At 38.5% G+C, this 21528-nt stretch overlaps 1 protein-coding gene across 1 annotated transcript in view; it reads right to left on the reverse strand.

The window, feature by feature from the left end:
* Positions 1–21528, reverse strand: part of elmo3 (engulfment and cell motility 3) — a 178787-nt gene that overhangs the window by 96902 nt on the left and 60357 nt on the right. Inside the window, exon 3 of the mRNA XM_028809711.2 lies at positions 6601–6641. Coding sequence (XP_028665544.1) covers positions 6601–6641 — 41 coding nt within the window. The remainder of the gene's footprint in view (positions 1–6600; positions 6642–21528) is intronic.

Raw genomic sequence — 21528 nt, forward strand, 5'->3', positions numbered from 1 at the left:
TTACATCCAGTGTCCAAGCCACCTGGACCCGCCCCTTCCTAGCCGAAGTGCATAAGACCAGAAGTCCGGCCATCTTAGGCAGTTCAGCTTTGAACTTGCATCTAGAAAGACATTAATTTGGTTGCTCCTTTTTTTGAAAGTCTACTTTTTCTTTCAATTTCAACGACAGACAGGCATGGCTTGCCCAGCCCTTTTCTCTTGTCCTTTCTATTTTTTTTTACATAGGGCAAGGCTAAAGTTTGCCCATGAACACATAAGCAAAGACTAGGGCTTCTGGAACAATATGTATACAATACTGTATTTGGCCACAATACCAGAAGACAGCATTTGACCAGAAGAACCTAATACAGAAGTAACAAAATTTTCAGAATAATGAATACTTTTTGAGGGCTTGGACAAATGTTCATACAACATCATGTTTAATGGATTTTGTTTCAACGAAATGTAAATTTCAGTATAACTAATGTTTTTTCAACCAAAAATTGCCAATAAAGATAATAGTACAATACAAAAAATACTTAATGCCGCACCTACACTTTTTGCAGGGTCATGGGAACAACGTAATAGGCTGTCTCTTTCTTCTTAGACCAAAACAATGTGACAGTCTGTTCTGAAATTTCCTCTTTTTGGCAGTCTCAGTGAGAGTGTAGGTGCAACTTCATACTAATAACCGAATTCTGAGTCAGTGCTTCTTTGAGAGTCCACATGGGTAGCTGTGTTGTGTGAAGAAACTGTGCTGTTATGTATTCATACCTATATTTCTATTTTAAAAAGTTACATCTAACAACTTATACTCAAATGAAATATTTTTTGCTGTTTAAGAAGTGATTATTTTTTTATATACAGTGTCACGCACGCAAGCATAGACCCAAGCTGTAGCGCGAAAACGCCGGCCAAGGGGGAAAAGCGGGGTACTAACCTTTCTCTCTTTGTTTCCTACAGAAAGAAAGAAGCAACACCGCTATGAAAATGCCCAGATTGCCTAACCACGTACTGCCACTTCCGTGTTCATTCCCTTCCTTCTGTCTACCTCTGATGACGTCATGGCTCCCATCCACCACCTCGGTTCCTTCCTAGCTCTGTGTCAATTCTGGTCCCACTCCATAAATGTTCCCGACCCCGCCATCTTGACTGTCTGATGTAATTGAATAATATTTCTGACCTGTTTAAACTTGCAAAACTGTACAGTATATGGGGCCAGACAAACCCCAAACCTTTATGCTGTGTTTTGATTTATTTACAACAGGTATTGCCAAGCTTGGGTCACAGAGCATTCTGAGACAAGCATGTTACATAATAAGCCTGATCCTGCAGAGGACAACCAGTTACTTTGCCCTTGGTTTACTGTTTACCAGATGTAGCACGGCAGCTATGGAGCTGCCCTTCTGCTGCTGCCGTTAGAGAGGGCAAATTGCCGGCGACCCCGGTCACAATAGTATACATAATTTCTCCATATTCGTTATAACAAAATTTCTGTTATAACAAAATCCCATGAATTTTGTTACAACAGAACTGTACTAACTGTAAAGCATGATTTTGGAAATGTTATGTTTTGGGGCTGCTTTGCTGCATCAATGCCTAGGCAGCTCACCATCAGAGAATCCATAATGAACTGCTCATTGTACCAGAGGGTGCCAGAGTATAAATGTAAGATTATCTGTTAGAAAACTGAAGCACAACCAAGTGTAGACTTTGCAATTTAACAATGACCCTAAATATACCAGTAAATCCACCAAGGAATGACTGAAAAGAAAGAAATCGTATGTTCCAGAATGGCCATGTAAATGACCGGATCTGAATCCCATTGAGATAATTTGGCCTGGGGGCGGGATTTGAAACGGGCTGTGCACACAAGACACCTTTCAAACATCATACAGCTGATACAATTCTGGTGGGGTGAGAAAACTTTCTCCCAATCAAAGATAAGAGGTAAATGCCTACTTGAGGTTGTTTCTTCCTAAGGGGGCAATACCAGCTATTACCACATATGTAAATGGCATATCTCTTCATTTTTCAATTAATAAACTAATGTAAAGTCAAATTTTCATTGATTTTTTTAATTAAATTTCCTTTATCTGAAGATATAGTTTAAATGAAGATCAAACCTTGATATGTTTGCTTATGTTAAAAAAAGAATAAACTTTTTATGGGGTGTACTTACTTTTTTTTTTTTTTTTTTACTGCACATGACTGTAATATGCTACAACTTAAGTGTACATGCAAGCAAAAAAAAAACTTTCTCCCAATCACAAGCATCTGTAGAAAGTAAAAGTATTGGGTGGACCCTTATTTTTCATGCAACAACTGGGAGACAAAAAACAGCAACCATATGTATTTATGTAACTTGTGATTGAGCTGTTTCAAACCCAGCCACAGGGGATGCACAAACCAGTGTGTTTCTTTGTGCCAGTCCCAAGCCCGGATAAATGGGGAGGGTTACGTCAGGAAGGGCATCCGGTGTAAAATTTTGCCAAAACAATATGCGGACAACAATGCAATTTTCATACCAGATCGGCCGAGCCCCGGGTCAACAACGACCACCACCAGTACTGTTAGCCAACAGGGTGCTGGCGGAAATTGGGCTACTGTTGGCCGAAGAAGAAGGAAAAGAAGAGGGGGGAGACGTGTCTGGAAGGAGGAGAAGAGGAGGAAAGTAAAGAGAGTGGAACTGAGGGTAGGAACTTTGAATGTCGGCAGTATGACTGGTAAGGGGAGAGAGTTAGCAGATATGATGGAGAGAAGGAAGGTTGATATATTGTGCATGCAAGAGACTAAATGGAAGGGGAGTAAGGCCAGGTGGATTGGAGGTGGATTCAAATTGTTCTATCATGGTGTGGATGGGAGGAGAAATGGGGTAGGAGTTATTCTGAAGGAACAGTATGTCAAGAGTGTTTTGGAGGTGAAAAGATTGTCAGACAGAGTAATGATTATGAAGCTGGAAATTGGAGGTGTGATGATGAATGTTGTTAGTGCATATGTCCCGCAAGTTGGGTGTGCAATGGGTGAGAAAGAAGATTTTTGGAGTGAGTTGGATGAAGTGATGAACAGTGTACCCAAGGGACAGAAAGTGGTGATTGGGGTGGATTTCAATGGGCATGTTGGTGAAGGGAACAGTGGAGACGAGGAGGTGATGGGTAGGTATGGTGTCAAGGAGAGGAATGAAGAAGGTCAGAGGATAGTGGATTTTGCCAAAAGGATGGACATGGCTGTGGTGAATACGTATTTTAAGAAGAGGGAGGAACATAGGGTTACATACAAGAGTGGAGGAAGTTGCACACAGGTAGATTACATCCTATGCAGAACAGTTGATCTGAAGGAGATTGAAGACTGCAAAGTGATGGCAGGGGAAAGTATAGTTAATCAGCATAGGATGGTGGTCTGTAGGATGACGTTGGAGATCAAGAAGAGGACGAGAGTGAGTGCAGAGCCAAGGATCAAATGGTGGAAGTTGAAAAAGGAAGACTGCAAGGTTAAGTTTAGGGAGAAGGTGAGACAGGCACTGGGTGGCAGTGAAGAGTTACCAGACAGCTGGGAAACTACAGCAGATGTAGTAAGGGTGACAGCAAGAAGAGTGCTTGGAGTGACATCTGGAAAGAGGAAGGAGGAAAAGGAAACCTGGTGGTGGAATGAGGAAATACAGGAGAGTATACAGAGGAAGAGGATAGCAAAGAAGAAGTGGGATAGTCAGAGAGATGCAGAAAGTAATAAGTAGACAAGGGTACAAGGAGATAAGGCGCAAGGTGAAGAGAGAGGTGGCGAAGGCTAAAGAAAAAGCGAACGATGAGTTGAATGAAAGGTTGGACACTAAAGGAGGGAGAAAAGGACCTGTACCAATTGGCTAGACAGAGGGACCAAGCTGGGAAAGATGTGCAGCAGATTAGGGTGATAACAGATAAAGATGGAAACGTACTCACAAGCGAGGAGAGTGTGTTGAGCAGATGGAAAGAGTACTTTGAGAGGCTGATGAATGAAGAGAACGAGAGAGAGAGAAGAGGTTGGATGATGTGGAGATAGTGAATCAGGAAGTGCAATGGATTAGCAAGGAGGAAGTAAGGACAGCTATGAAGAGGATGAAAAATGGAAAGGCCGTTGGTCCAGATGACATACCTATGGAAGCATGGAGGTGTTTAGGAGAGATGACAGTGGAGTTTTTAACCAGATTGTTTAAAGGAATCTTGGAAAGTGAGAGGATGCCTGAGGAGTGCAGAAGTAGTGTATTGGTGCTGATATTTAAGAATAAGGGGGATGTGCAGGACTGCAGTAACTACAGGGGAATAAAATTGATGAACCACAGCATGAAGTTATGGGAAAGAGTAGTGGAAGCTAGGTTAAGAAGTGAGGTGATGATTACTGAGCAGCAGTATGGTTTCATGCCAAGAAAGAGCAACATAGATGCAATGTTTGCTCTGAGGATATTGATGGAGAAGTTTAGAGAAGGCCAGAAGGAGTTGCATTGCATCTTTGTGGACCTGGAGAAAGCATATGACAGGGTACCTCGAGAGGAGCTGTGGTATTCTATGAGGAAGTCGGGAGTGGCAGAGAAGTACGTAAGAGTTGTACAGGATATGTACGAGAGAAGTGTGACAGCGGTGAGGTCTGCGGTAGGAGTGATGGATGCATTCAAGTTGGAGGTGGGATTACATCAGGGATCGGCTCCGAGCCCTTTCTTAATTGCAATGGTGATGGACAGGTTGACAGACCAGATTAGATAGGAGTCCCCGTGGACTATGATGTTTGCTGATGACATTGTGATCTGTAATTATAGTAGGGAGCAGGTTGAGGAGACCCTGGAGAGGTGGAGATATGCTCTAGAGAGGAGAGGAATGAAGGTCAGTAGGAACAAGACAGAATACACATGTGTAAATGAGAGGTAGGTCAGTGGAATGGTGAGGACGCAGGGAGTAGAGTTGGTGAAGGTGGATGCGTTTAAATACTTAGAATCAACAGTACAGAGTAATGGGGATTGTGGAAGAGAGGTGAAAAAGAGTGCAGGCAGGGTGGAATGGGTGGAGAAGAGTCAGGAGTAATTTGTGACAGACGGGTATCAGCAAGAGTGAAAGGGAAGGTCTACAGGATGGTAGTGAGAGAAACTATGTAATATGGGTTAGAGACGATGGCACTGACCAGAAAGCAGGAGACAGAGCTGGAGGTAGCAGAATTAAAGATGCTAAGATTTGCACTGGGTGTGAAAGGGATGGAAAGGATTAGAAAAGAGTACATTAGAGGGTCAGCTCAAATTGGACGGTTGGGAGACCAAGTCAGAGAGGTGAGATTACGTTGGTCTGGACATGTGCAGAGGAGAGATGCTGGATATATTGGGAGAAGGACGCTAAGGATAGAGCTGTCAGGGAAGAGGAATAGAGGGAGACCTAAGCGAAGGTTTATGGATGTGGTGAGAGAGGACATGCAGGTGATGGGTGTAACAGAGCAAGATGCAGAGGACAGAAAGATATGGAAGAAGATGATCCGCTGTGGCAACCCCTAACGGGAGCAGCCAAAAGAAGAAGTGGTGATTGAACTGTTCCTATATTAATTCATATGTAAATAATGTAGTCTCCCATTTTTTTTATTGGTGTAATGTACTAAAATATATAATCCAAAACATTGGACTGAAGGTCCATTTATGAATTCCTGTTAGAACCCAGACACAGACAGGCGCAGAGACAAGTCCAAGGCAACACACGTTTATTTCTCGTGGGGCAACACTTTTCCCTCACTTCCCACCTCGATATAGATAAGTACAAGCACTAATGCTCAGTCCCTTCTTTCTTCGTCTTCTTCCTTCTCTTTTCCTCTGCTGCCTCCACTCCTCTCCCAGAAAGCTTCATCCACCTTCTCCCAACTCTGGCTCTCCGACTGGAGTGAGTCGGATTCTTTTATTTAGCACCTGAGAATGCTCTATGTGGTTCATCAGGATTACTTGGAATCACACCAAGGTGTGGTGAAAATCCATCATATGGCTCTGCAGCTCCCCCTGGCAGCCCCCATGGAACCCAACAGGGCTGTACCAAACTTCAAGTCCCGGTATGCCCTGCGGGAAACCGTGGTGCCACAACCGCCCAGGAGGGCTGCCCTCTAGCGTCCCATGGGAGTTAGTGCCTCACAGATATGCTCTCTCTCCCGGTCCTTTCATCCAGGTGGCGTCCCAGTCAGGTAATGGCCAAGGCTGCCCATCACAATATATAATGTATACTTTTTAAACACTAATGGGACATGACAACCCAGTGAGTCAAAGCTGCAGTATGAGGTTTTTTTATGCAAAAGTTACAAACTTTGTTAAAAGGAAACAGTTGAACTATTCTAGTATTCAATATTTACACTTGAATATTATTTAGATGGTAATGAGGAGAATATCAGTAGCACTTCTAGACTCCATTAGCACATTTCATGGTTTTACACTTCTAGCTGATCTAGGATAATAATGGTAAAGAGACCTCACAATTAATATCTCAGGCCTGGAACTGAATAGAGTCATTCAAAATTTAAACTGCTCATCAATATGTACAAAGTATGGTTTAAATCATCTTAAAAATTGTACAGACAAAATTAAATGTTACCATCTTCTTGTCACCATAGTTTAAATGTAAGTAAAATACTCACCCATCACAGACTTCCTTAATGACTGTTGATAAAGGCTTTTTCTGCAAAACAAAGCAAAAGGGTTACAGAGGACATGATTCTTTTTGAAATTTAGTGTTTCAACCCTCTCTAAGCTTTTCCTATTCCTGCTACTCTATCATTTCATAAAGTCATTCATATCCTTCTGGACTAATATATGAAGGTGTATATATATATGTTGGTTATGTAGCAGACATAGCCACTGGTACAATGACTGTATTGACTGTTTTAACATCAAATTTGCTCAAAAAGAAAACAGAACTATCCAATAAAATTTGTGGATGAGAATATGAATTCTATTATATTCAGTCTTTTCATCCTTCTATTAGAATTATGTAATAAATAATACATGCTAAGCACTTTGAGCTACTTTTTTGTATGAAAATGTGCTATAAAAATAAAAGTTGTTGTTGAATGAGAGACAATGCAACACAAGTTACTTGCCTTGTGGAAATAAGCAAGTTAAATCAGGAAGCTGGCTAACTAAATAAAAAAAAATTAATACACATATGAATAAACAAAATTCAATACAAAAAAAATACTGTGACAATCATGCTTACATATTTATCCTTATGAGTATTTAACCCAACATTTCCTGTACATAATGTGAAAACAGTTTTGTGAAACTGCCATTATTAAAATGTATACATAAACAGTATACACACACACACACACACATACATACTGTATATACGCACACACACACCATTACATATATACTGTACATACATATACACATACAGTATATACACACATATATATATTTTTAAAGTTGCATTATTCATAATGCCAGAATCTGAATTAGCTTACCAACTAATTACCCAATGCACTACAGCATTTAACCATTACTTGTGCTTTATTGCTAGCTGGTTAGCCAACATAACCATGTACTAAGCATCTGCCCTTCACTTGTTTGGCTACGTGTTTGTTTGCACAACAGGGAAGTGATTAGAATATCTGGTGGTTTGTTCTGGCTTTATGTCCATGTGAAACTGGAATGAAGGTGAAACCTGCCTTCTTACTGAACCCAACTTAATTCTTTGCAACACAGGGCATAGGGGTTTGATGAATAAGATGACTGAATTGTTTCAAATACTAATTAATTTTATGCAAAAATATTAAACACTATTTTTATAATAAACCAAAAAAATGCAGCTTTCTAAACTCAAAAGACTAACAAAAAGGTGACCTAGCACATGATTACCATTACCTAGGAGTTTAAAAATGTACATGTTAACTATATCAAATTATTGTCCGTCGCTATTCCAAACTATACAGACCAAGCAAAAATGGTAAAACATTGGCCTGTGCCATAATATACAGCTTTGTAGATTAACTCAACTCATTTGCTACCAATAGGGTCTCCAATTATTGAATGATTACTAATGTTAATTGTCTTTTTCAGTAACATATTAATCAGAAGCACCAAAGAAGAAAGAAAATGTTACTATATAGTAGACTGTACTCTCACAACTGCTAGTTAGTAACTTGCAGAGCACAGCTTTTAATCAAAATGTTGTTGATTCTTGGGAAACAGTCCACACTTTTCTTCTAGGCTTCAATTCTAACTGGTGGAGATCTTATGTTTTATCCGAAAATATTGCAGCAAAACTGACTTGCCAGTTACAGAACCAGAGCCTCATGATCTTACATTGCATATTGTCTATTATTCTACCGATAGCTCTTTACTGGCTGCTACCCAAAATGCATGTACAAGAGAATTTCAAAGATTATAATGGAATTAAATATCAAATAGAAAGGACAGTCAACTCATAATAACCACAATCTGGCCTAGAATTAGAGACTTGTTGATTAGAGACAAATCAACAAATCTATAAATAAGAACTCTACTTTATCTATTACTTGAAGATCTGCGTTATGTAAGTGTGTACTTATCCATTCTTATTTCTATTTTGGGTATGCCACTTATTGAATCCTGCATTCCCCCATAGTTGTGCATGTAATAAAAATTACTGTAATACAAAAACAGTAAAGAAGTTCTCAGTTTTAAAATGTTTGCTGAATATTGGCTTGCTTTTAAATAAAACTGCTCTAGTCAATAGGTTTACAATAGGTACAAAGTCAACTCTCTGTTTACTTACTGAAACTTAACTTAATATAGTCTTAGTGAAGGGAAAAACATCCTCGTTGTCTTCACAATATTAGGTTTATTAAAATAATAGCAAAATAATAAATCATCTTTTTCAAAAATGAATCTCACTACCTCTGTCTTAAGTTATAGGAGCCTGAACTACTGTACTTGAAGCACCCACTCAACATTATCAATAGATATTTATTAACTTGCAAATTGCAGTATGTGATGCAATAAAAGTAGTTATTTTCAAACTTTTATGGAAGAAATCAATTTTACATTTTAATTATAATTAGAGATCCATCTTAAATATACATTTTCTTTCTAAGATGCATGAACAAAACTGTAGATCTGCAACTTTAGTTTGACTTAGTTTACTACAACCCATTTGAATTAACTTTTGCTGTCAAACAATTTACTATATTCTGTTAAGGGAAATGCTAAAGTTAAGATTTAAGAATTGATTTAGACTCTGTTTTGCATACCATTCTATTGAAGAGGCTTAAAACTATTATGGGCTTTCATTTATGCTTCTTGAGTTATTTAGTTTATACTTGTCTAATTTCTTTCATTAGATACTGTTCAATATCTCACTGGCCATGAATATTAGTTAACCGTTAAGACTACTTTATCATTTACATTATTGTACAGTCTAATACCTGAACTTTAATCAAAACTACAACTGGGGAACTCGCATTTTACAATACTGTATGCTGATCTTATGAATTTACTTTAACAAGAATTCATTGCTTCAATGGTTTACTCGTAGATTATTCAAAATAATTTTATTTCTAGACAGCAGTTAATCCACAAAGCTTCTGTAGGGATAATTAATAGAACTGGGAAGTAACACCAAGTTTATTAAGTCTCTACTTTGGATTTCAGGCAAGTTTGTGGTTGATTTCAAAACCCACCTTCAGCGATGCAAGGCTGTAACTGGTTTTGGTCTCCATTATATAAACACATACAAATGCATACATTCAAGAGTGCACTATATGATGCCTAACTACTAAAAACTCCAAGAAGAAATAACCGTACTTTATGACCTGGAGCCTTTAGCCAAAAAGACAAAAAAAAAAACAATGGATAGATCTTCCCATTAACATTGGTGATCAGCAACCATCCTCAGTATTTAAATCCATCCTGATGATATTTGTTTAGATAAACTTTATTAATCCCAAGGGGAAATTTAGACACATGCATCAGCATAAACTTAAAAAAACAAAGATTATCGTATACATGAATGCATTGATTACTGTTGAAAGCAGCAGTTCTGTGAACTAGTGATTGTAATTTTGTCATTAAAGAAAGCAACGCTAATGTTAAAAAAATCAGCTCTATTATAAGCAATCACAGTAATCATACATTTATAACACTAACTCAATAGAGAAAATAAATAAATAAATAATGTGCATAGAAGTGCTTTACTGCATTATGCTTTTGTGTCTCTCTTTGTCCTGCACTACTGTGAGCTTGGCTGCATTCTGCACCAATCCACTTTGTAAACCACCTTGTTAATAATTTTTCTGTGGAAAGCAACACTCTTTACTGAATAGATCAAGTTTAAGTAATAAACACTGATAAGAGGGGGTCAACTGAGTTATTTACAATATAGTTTTCACTGCAAAGGTAACACCCCCAACAATAGAATTTATCGCAAAACTGTACCACAGGTAAATTGGGATTAATAAACATTTCTCTAAATTATTTGCCTTTTACATGTGTGTACAGCATTCAAATTGTACAAAACACAATTTAGCTGCATACAGGTAAACAACACAACAAGTACGATAGAAAGCAACACTTTTATTCCCCACTATGTTGGAATATAGTATGGTTTCATGGAGGGTGAACAATCAGGGAATGAGTTGTTGCAGAAAACAGGATCCAATCAGGAGAGTCAAGAAATAAGCAGGAACAAATCAGAGTGAGATTAGAGTCTGCATTTTTGAAAAACTGTGTTTTCACGTGTCCACACTGAAATAACGAGTCCGCATTTTCAGATGTATATGGTTCTAGAGAGCATCTTCAGAAGTCTCTGCTTTTTGGAGTTTACAATGCTGGGGTATTATGGATGAAAGGTGAACAATTGAGACATATGTCTGCAATTTTAAATAAAAATGTAGTAGTGTGGATGGTGCCTTAGTCTAGTACCCCTCAATAAAGCTACTGATTACGCTTCTGATAAGCATGATTGTTAGTAATGTTTGGTAAATACCAATTTGTCAGTCTTTACTAACTCTTACTGAACTTTTTCTATTCTATTTTTCTTCTTGATTACCTCCTATGGTACTTGGTGCCATTGCTATTTTGACTAAGCTATTACCCTGTTCACTGAATGATATATTAGAGTGGTTAGGAACCTGTGACAGCACTGAAACAGCACCAAACCAACTTATTTTACAGCAACGTAGACTTTAGAACGTGGCATACATGTGACTAGTTATAGTCCGTCAGCAAAACTATAATCTTCCTTGGACCAAAGAACTGTCAACCACTACTAAAAAGTTTCCTTATTCCAAGAATCTCATTAGCTGGACTATTTGGTTCCTACATTGCACATAAGACTGGACTGGACTCCCTCTCCATGATCTAGAATTCGATTATGTTGCTTTGCTACTGGATTGAAATATGTGTTTATGTCAATAGTGTACTGTTATATACTTACTGTTGCCATTTTATACATTAAAACTGCACTGAACTCTAGCATTCAATTTCTGTAAATTACAATGTTTTGTACTGCATCTTTTGATACTGTAGCTTATAATTTTTGCAAATTTATATTTTTCCCTTCTCATACTTCTTGGATTTTCTTAATGGGGTTTTACTACATTCCCAAAACTGTTTAATCTAAGCTATGGTGGTAGAGTTGTAGGAACCAATCCTGTACCAAGATATTGTCAATGTCCCATTATTCTTCATTTTACATGAGCACTTTCCCTAAATGCTCACTGAAATTATCCACAAGTTGCATTTTGCATTGTCTACATTGTTTCATTCACAACTGCTTCTTTCTTTGACCAAGAAGCTAGCTTTCAAACCTTTCAAATGAAGCCTCTAGAATGATACATACGGCGATAAGGACACTTATTTTACTGTTTAAAGTTCAAGTTCAGCATTTTTCAATTAGACCGTTATTTCTTCACAATAATGGTGTACTGTATATTAATGTGCCACATGAAATTGTGTTCTGAATTGAAGCATATTTAAAAAAAAAAAAAAAGAAAAAAAAAAAAAATAGCTCACCCTTGCACTTTATAATGGATACTGTGATCCCATTGTGCAAAAAAGCCTTAAAACTTACCAAACACATCTATTTTACAAGCCAAAAACATTAACAAGTATAGACGCATGTCCTGAGATTACACAAATATATGGAAAATATTTTAGTAATGTCATTTTTACAAAAGATACAAAAAGCAAAACATTGTTGTGAATTTTAGGAGACTAGTTGTGCATGTTACTTTGCTGCTTACTTTCACCACGGCACCCTGTAGGGCCAGGTTTGTGGTTTCACCTCATTGCCAAGCACTGCTATTGACAAAGAATGTTGATGCCCAGATGTGAATTGCTGTCTCTGTTCTGTAAACAACTAGACAATGTTTTTCAGTCATACACACAATCACTTTTTTCTTTCACTATACGGAAGCTTATTTTTAATTTCAAAGATATTGCTTGCTGGTGCAGGATTGACAATGTATGCATATGTTTTGGCAAGACAGAATATTGAGCACAAAGCATACAATCAAGCGACAAGAACTGAACAGACAATATAGGCATACATACATCAATCTTCCTAACCTGCTTGTCTAGGGCAGAGTCATGAGGCAGCTATATCAGCAAGCACTGGGCAAAAGGTAGGAACCATATACACGATCTCAAAGCCATTCAGTTCAAAACTTGTACTGTTGCAATTTAAATTTAGGCAGTGAGTGGTGCAATGCTCTCAATTTAACTAGTAGTTATATGTATGTATGTATGAACATGCAAATCTCATTAGTTATTTGCAAAAGCTCACAGTCCCCCTAGTGAGCAGCCCACCAAGAAATTGTGCTGGTAGTCCCAGATGGACCATACAACCCTGAAAATGCAGGATAATGAATAGCCTTTAATATTCGATTAAAATCTGGTTAAAAAAAAATGTCACGGTTTTCAACATGTATAAAAATCTTTACATTATAAAAAGTCTTGTCTTACAAAACATAATGTCATTATTTTTGATGTAAACCCAGATATTCAAAGCATATTTAGAAAATAGAACAGACAGAAGTGCAAAGAACAATCAATACTGACAAGTATAACACAGTCTAAAAAAAAACACAGGTAATTTAGACTTTAGGAGTATGTTTTAACAAGTTTTAGATTCAAAGGGATAGGAGCCAAACAATATGTGCTCTGTTTAATGCTCCCCAGCCAAGCAACACTGAATTTCAGAGACAGGCAAGATGACCGACCTCCTTGGTAGCACTAAATAAGAAGAAAAAACAGAAAACTGTATTTAACTTGTTTACAAAGTCACCCATCCTTCTGATTTTGTAGCTGGTAAAGGCTTTGTGCTGCTTGTTCAATACATCATTGATGCTGCTGAAAAATATGGCATTTTTTAAAATTTAAATAAAAATCATCTGTTAACATATTTTAAATTATTTGTTTATGTGGGGGTATAGAATGGAGTTCAGGCAGGAGCAGTCAGAGTATCTGTGGAAAGAGAACTAAAAAATAGTCTTAACACACAGCTCTAGCTGCACTGGCTCTCAAGGTCACTCTATAACTTGTTTATGTACCATATCTCAACTCGCATAGCATTCCCTGCACAACCACTGCAGCTACTTCCACCCAGCTTGTTGCGAGTGTCAACATTCTTCTGAAGAATTTAAATTTAACCAAATTACGTTTGCACTTGGAATACTGGTATGTTTTTATTAGTGTGACATACAATAAAAACTAACACATGTTACAGTTAGAGTTGTGGTCCTCCTTATTAGAGTCAAGTGCTGGAGTCAGATAACAATTTTGTGACTCCAGCTGCACTATAAAAATAGCAGACTCCATGACTCCAACTCCACCAAGAATCAGAACTATATAGCTAAGAAGTATGTTGGTTTAATTAAACTTTTAAAATCACTTACATGACTTCCGCTGAAGTAGAGATAGAATTTGAAAGTTCCCATTTCTCTCTTTATAGAAAAAAAATCTTGGGAGGAAGACTAGGAAAACGAGACGTGATCTTCTTGGAAGACAATTTGACATCCTGCGAGACACACTTTAACGTCAAGTAAGACAAGGCAGTGAGACAACATTTAAAACAAGTTCACGGACATCTAACCTAGCAGTTGTTGGAATGCTTTTGGCAGACACACTTCATGTGCTCCCAGCTTTTAAAACAACGACAAGCAGAACACGCAGCTCGCCAGCAGATGATCTGACCGCTTGTCCTTAGCGTGCATTAAGCCACCCCCCCCCCCCCCTTCACAACACGAGTGGCAGAGACACGAAGTGGCGAAAAGACCGCTGCTGTGCAGTCTTTTAAATGATTGATGCACAGTGCGACAAACAGAACACACAGCTCACCAGCAGCTGATCCGACGGATATCTCCTTAGCGTGCGTTCAGCCCCCACCCAGTAAACCAAACCCGGGGATGGGCAAGCAAAGCGAGCAGGGGGCAGAGCCCCCTAGTTAAAACATAAAAACAGAAAATGAATGCCTCCTTACCTTACAGGAAATACTATTTCATATTTCTAGAGTGCTAACCTACTTATAAATTAAAGGGATAAAACTAGACCCTCTTTTGCCTTTTTTTTTGTGTAGCAATGACCTTGTTAAAGCAGCAGCTGAGGAACTTTGTTATTTTTGTTAATAATTGTACAAATTGTTTTGACTGACCATTACCAAGTCTTTCCCCTTTCCGTTCTCTGTGTCCTGTGGTAGCACTTAGAGTGAAAATGCCATCATGACCCATTATCAAACCATCACTGTATTCTTCTAAAATTGTCATTATTTTGCTGAACTGTGACACAAAGCAAAGTGCCCGTACTAGGGTTTTAGGGCCAGATGACCTTGAGCACTTTAATTAACTTTAGTATTTTCAGAAAAAAGGAAACATTGTTGGCATGTGTACTCATGTCTACTTCTATACGTTTGGTTTTACATTTTTTATGGTTTAGAATGTTAGATGATTGTGCAACATTTTTTTGCTTTATTTTAACTTTGAATTTGAAATCTGTGTATAACAAACTGACTTTAAAACTGAAAGTGTACTTAAAAAGAATAAATTGAATTGATATCACCTAGATATATATTTTAAAACCATCCCTCTAAACTTTAGTCAATTAAAAAATAATGAAAAAGCTTAATGATAGTGGTCTGTAAATATATGTTTTTTTCTTATTATTATATTAATTTATCATTATGACTTCTGCTGTTTCAGGAATATGATGGACATATTACTGAAAGTAAATAACGTACATCAGGCAAAGCCTGTCTGAAACATGACACTACTTGCAGACTCTACTTTATGTAAATATTCATCCACTCATTTCCTATAACCAATAGAAGAAGAATGCTAGATGGCACCCAAAAAATCGAATTCAATCCTAGGACAAGAATGTTTTACATATAGCAAAACATCACAGACAAGTCCTTAATAGAAGATATTTCACAGAATGTTTTGCTAAAATAAAATTCTCAGGTCAAGACATGCTGCTACATATTTTTAATAACATCAGTCTCCTTATTGTATCACATAAAAGTGCAGCTTCTACTGCACGATCAAAAACAAACATAAGTAAAAATTAGGTTGTGAAGACATTTAGTTCTCAATTAAAGCATAACTATAAATAACAAAGAAGGGGAAAAAATTCTTAATAAACAATTATTTTATATAACATTTAACTAGGGATGCAGGGAAACATAATATATAAAATAACTGTCCTTGTATGCTATGCTCGATCACAACTTATTATTTTCTAACAAGAAAATTTAAATCTGCTGTCAGCTTTGAAATTTTTCAGACAATGCAAAAATGCTGTTGGCAAGTGGTCACATGAAAATCTCCTGTGGATCTCTGTAACAGAAAAGTTGCTATTCAAAGTATTGTAATTGTCCCTTTTATCATGTATTCAATCTCATGGTAAAACACTTAATTGTTTGGGATATAATTAGAAAATAAATCCTTTTCCAAGAAAATGTTCAAGAAATATTGCAAGTCTATTTCAACCTCAACAATGGAGCATTGTCCCGGTGGAATTTTCTGCTGCTTGCTCTGTACAACCCATATTGCATTTTCTTGAGCTTACTGATGGGACACGGAACACAAAATCTGAGTTTTCTAGCCCAGGTAACACTGCTGACACTCTTGCTCAGAAAAGGAACTTATTCAAGCGATATACCTATATGTCCTTAACTGCTTTATTTGTGCTCTTACTGTTCAAAAGAAACCTTTTTAATCGAAGCATACTTGCTTAATGAGTAGATAGTTAACTATCAGTGTTATCGGAGATGCACATACTATACAGTAGGCCTTGAACTTGCTGTTACTATATACAATGGCAAGAAAAAAGCAGCTTGCAAAATGAATGGATGAAATTCCATTTCCTTAAGAAGTACAGTGTAATTAAAAAAACTGTCTCAAAATACTTGTTTTCACCTAGACATTCAAAATCAATTTTTAAATGTTTATTTAGAAGTGCAGTCACATCAACAGAAAATGCTAAATCTGATATCCACTCAGTGCTTAGTTCAGCAGTGGGTTTTCCTTTCATTTGACAAAACTCCTGAATCTCTAATTTCAGATCCCAGACCTGTTTGAGCATTCTGCCCAAGCTCTGTATGGCAGCCCAGATAGGTGTCATCAGTCTTATGCTTCTCTAACAGTTTATCAGACTGTGATTACAGTATTTATTACATCAACAGCACAATTCATTTTCAGCACCGATTTACACAGCACTTCTTGGTGAATAATACAAAGATATGAGTTTTTGGGCTGGGTTAATCTCAGCCACTTTTTCCTGCATCCTTTTTAAAAGTCCAACATTTTTACCTGTTAAATTAGGAGAACCATCAGTTATTACATCAGATAACTTTTCTCACTACAGTCCTAACTTTTGCATGCACATACTAACTTCAGTAAATAAATCATTAGCAGTTGTTGTCCCTTTCATTGACTACACAGAAGCCAGTTCCTCTGTCATTTCAAAGTCTTTCATTATTCCTTTCATGAAAAACCAGTAGCTGCATTGTGCAATGAATATCACAGCTCTCATCAAAGGTCAAGGAGAGGAAGTCAACATTTTCCACAGTGCACTACAGCCGTAGTACCAAATTCTCCACAATTTCCACAATCTGTCTTGTAACCGTTCGCTGTGAGAGGGACAGATGTTCAAAAGTATCCTTCTCTGGGCAGAGGACTGCCGCCAACTCCATTAAGCACTCTTTAACAAATTCTCAGAAAATAGTTTGCTTCTTTTGGAAATTTTGCAAGCTAATACCGGTATATAGCTGGTTTTTAGTGTTCCTTCCATTGCTGTATGAAGCTTTGTAAAAAAGAGTTTGGTGTTTTTGCAGTTTAGCTAATTTTTCTGCAGTCCTCAACTTCTCCTCTTCAGATAAATGTCTTTATTTTTCAGTGTGCTTGGTTTTGAAATGCTGGCTCAAGTTGTAGTCTTTGAATGCAGTGATGTGCTCTTTGCATACCAAACAGATTGTGTTACCGCTAACCTCCATGAAAAAATACTTAGGAATCCAGGATTTGTTGAATGATCTGTTTTCCACATCAACTCTTCATTTTTGTTGTGTCTTGGCACAAAATGCAAGACAGGATTCAGATTAACAACAAGTGCTGTCTTCCTTTATTCAATATAATATGAACAATAGTGATGAGCGAACTCTGCAGTGTTCGCTTCACCTCAAGTTCAGAGAAATCACGGAAGTGTTCATGAATATCACTGAACTAGGCAAAATGTATTGAAGTCAATGGGGATGGACTAACTGAACAAGATTTGACTCGATTATAATGGAGCAATCTTTAAAGTGTCCCTGAGGGTGAGGGAAATTTCTGCCAACTATACTGGACTGATTACTGTGGCCAAAAAGGCAACCTGAGCTGTGTGGCAGCAGTGCCAAACACTGCACCACCATGCCTCCATGAGATCAAAGAAGAAAGAACACAGTAAGAGGTGAGCAAATACGTATTTCATCCAAACAAGGTGGAAATGCCAAAATCATAGTCGACAGTCTGAAAAAATACATAGGTTATTTTATATTGATTTATGTGAGTAACTATTGCTTTGTGTACTTTTCAGAAAACAGCCCAGCACAAGTTGGCAACTTGCCAACCCCGCCCCTCAACACTGTTGCTGATGTGGTGGAGCACAGGGCAATGCATGCAGCAACAGACATTTTATGTTGATTTATATGAGAAACTACTGCTTAGAGTGCTTTTCAAAAAGACTGAGTTTTTTGGAAAAAATTTTAGCCCTGGGAGAAAAGGAGAAAAAAATGACCTAAGAGTTAAAGGCAGAAAATTCAAAGTGGTGCGTCATGGTTGAAGCCACTGGCTCATTTGGTTTTTTGAAGTCGCTCTGAAGGCTCTCCAAACTGTGCTGATGCTTTGCACTTTTTCTTCTATCAAAAAGATAAAAATGTCTTGTAAATAGTAATTCATTTTTCATTATTATTATTTCATAAAGTCTCCTTTGTTTGGAGGAGGGGTGGCATCAGGCTATTTCAAGGTTTGTTTTCATTCTGCATTTGGCTAATTATGCATGCATAGGGCACATGCATCCTTCTCTTATATTGAAGTGGAACTTGAAGGTCGATCTGTACATTTGGTAACAAGCACAGATAACTTGTTATTTATGCTTCATAAAAATAAATTTTGAGAACCTGCATTATTTACTTATCTGTTAAGCTCCTAAAATTGAGTTCACCTGCTATACACAGTATTAATATGACTTTATGGTTTTACATTTTATAACATTTGCTTTTATGGAAAATGTAAAAAACTGGTATGATTAGTGATGCTAAAGTAGTTCCTCCAGCTGCCTTAGCACATTTGGTTTCCATGACACCTGCATGTTCTGTTTATATCTGCATTACTTTTCTCTGCTAACCCCAAGTTTCTCACAGTTTTCAAACCTGCAGTGTGTCAGCCAGTAGACTAGCGATACTAACTGCGAGAGCGATCGTGTGCTCTTCGTAGTGCGACCCACCGCGCAACTATGCCTCCATGAAATCAAAGAAAGAAAGAAAGAACATAGTAAGAGATGTGCAAGCTTCATAATCAGTCTGTAATGCAAATTATCAGCATTATATACCTAGGGGGCGATCCCATCCGATGTTGGCCGTAACGGCTCCTGGCGATGTCACGCTGACCTTGCAAAGCATTATGGGACACTGACAAAAAAGTTCTCCTAATCTGGCCGAATTATGAGTAAATAATTCTACAAACAAGGACGAACGCGAATGCAGTAAATTCGATGCGAATAACACTTTGGCAAAATTTGCTGATCAACAGTAATGAACAATAATTAAAACTTCCACAAACAAACAAAAAACACCACACAGCTTCATGGCTGTCAGTCTTCTTCCTTCTCTGTATCACCCCTTTCTCTGATACAATCTCCTGCAGTTTCCTTTCTTTTAAATACAATCCCTTCTAATACATTTTCCCAAAATTTCCCATACGTGTCAATTTTGGTCTGCATCTGCATGGTCACATCTAGCAGCTGTGATGCAGACTGACACATCCAGGCAAGTACTTGCTGTCTGCATCACCATGCAGAAACAGGAAAAAGGCACACACTTTACAAAAAAAAATCACTCAATTTTCTAGCTTGGTGTAAGGTTTCTCTTACCTTCCACAGGCCAGACAAAACCAAACCATAGGCAATAGAAATCCCAGGTCTGATATAAAATAAGCTATTGCAACTAGTAAAAAATCCTAGTAAAATGACCTCTCCCCTCCCAAAAAAAAAGGCAGTTGGTGCAGTTCCTTTCTTGATCAAAAACAACATACAGTATTAATTTAGAAACTATTATTTTTGACACAGTCTGGTTTCACTGCCTTAATTAAAACCAGCACAGAGACTTGGAAGCTGTGTTACTGAAGATGCATACTGTAAAACCCAATGTGCAAGTGGATTAGTAAAGTTTTACTAAATGGAACTTTTCAGTGTCGGCACTTTTAAAAGTTAATTTTAACCATGTCACCATCTTGTGAGTTTGCATGTTCTCCCTGTGTCTGCGTGGGTTTCCTCCAGGTGCTCCGGTTTCCTCCCACAGTCCAAAGACATGCAGGTTAGGTGGATTGGCGATTCTAAATTGGCCCTAGTGTGTGCTTGGTGTGTTTGTGTGTGTCCTGCGGTGGGTTGGCACCCTGCCCGGGATTGGTTCCTGCCTTGTGCCCTGTGCTGGCTGGGATTGGCTCCAGCAGACCCCCATGACCCTGTGTTCGGATTCAGCGGGTTGGAAGATGGATGGATGGACCATCTTGTGAAAACATTCTAGGGGCCAAACAAAGACTTTTACCCCCAGAATACATTCCAACCATCACAGTTTGTTATTAAAATCATCAACAGAGTTGTTTTTTTTAATTGCACAGCACTGTATAACCACCCATCAATCTACCACTTACATACCACTTCCCTCTTGATAACATCAAACGCGCAATCATCGAAGCACTACAGGGGTTTATAAAGAGGGTATCAAGTTTGAGTCACGATCACATGGGGGTTTGTTCTCCCATGAAGTCATTAATAATGATTGCACTGAAGCCTTTGGTTTTGTTTCATGAAGTGTACAGAATAGATGTTTTTCCACATCTACACTAGAGAGTGTCAAGGGAAGGGGGGTTGGGGGTCTGGGGTTATGGTTTGAGAGGAAAGCTGATGTTTTCTTTTGGTACTGAAAGACCCAGAATGCTGGTACCATACCATTTCAAAATTTGACATTTTCAGTACTGATATGACCACATAAACCTCCATCCATCCTCTTCCGCTTATCCGAGATCGGGTCGCGGAGGCAACAGCTTGAGCAGAGATGCCCAGACTTCCCTCTCCCCGGCCACTTCTTCCAGATCTTCCGGGACAATCCTGAGGCATTCCCAAGCCAGCTAGGAGACATAGTCCTTCCAGTGTGTCCTGGGTCTTCCCCGGGGCCTCCTCCCGGTTGGACGTGCCCGGAACACCTCACCAGGGAGGCGTCCATGAGGCATCCTGATCAGATGCCCGAGCCACCTCATCTGACTCCTCTCGATGTGGAGGAGCAGCGGGCTGTACTCTTAGCCCGTCCCGGATGACTGAACTTCTCACCTTATCTTTAAGGGAAAACCCAGACACCCTGCGGAGGAAACTCATTCAGCCACTAGTAGACAGATACTTTATTAATCACATACTCCAGCAGCAGCATACTGATAAAGAACAATATTAAATTAAAGAGTGATAACAATGCAGGTATACAGACAGACAATAACTTTGTATAATTTTAACGTTTACTCCCCCGGGTGGAATTGAGTCGCATAGTGTGGGGGAGGAACGATCTCCTCAGTCTGTCAGTGGAGCAGGACATTGACAGCAGTCTGTCACTGAAGCTGCTCCTCTGTCTGGAGATGATACTGTTTAGTGGAGGCAGTGGATTCTCCATTATTGACAGGAGCCTGCTCAGTGCCCGTCGCTCTGTCACGGATGTCAAATTGTCCAGCTCCGTGCCTACAATAGAGCCTGCCTTCCTCACCAGTTTGTCCAGGCGTGAGGCGTTCCTCTTCGTTATGCTGCTTCCCAAGCACACCACTGCATAGAAGAGGGTGCTCGCCACAACCGTC

The sequence above is a fragment of the Erpetoichthys calabaricus genome, chromosome 9 (genome assembly GCF_900747795.2).
Source record: "Erpetoichthys calabaricus chromosome 9, fErpCal1.3, whole genome shotgun sequence".
Taxonomy (NCBI): domain Eukaryota; kingdom Metazoa; phylum Chordata; class Cladistia; order Polypteriformes; family Polypteridae; genus Erpetoichthys; species Erpetoichthys calabaricus.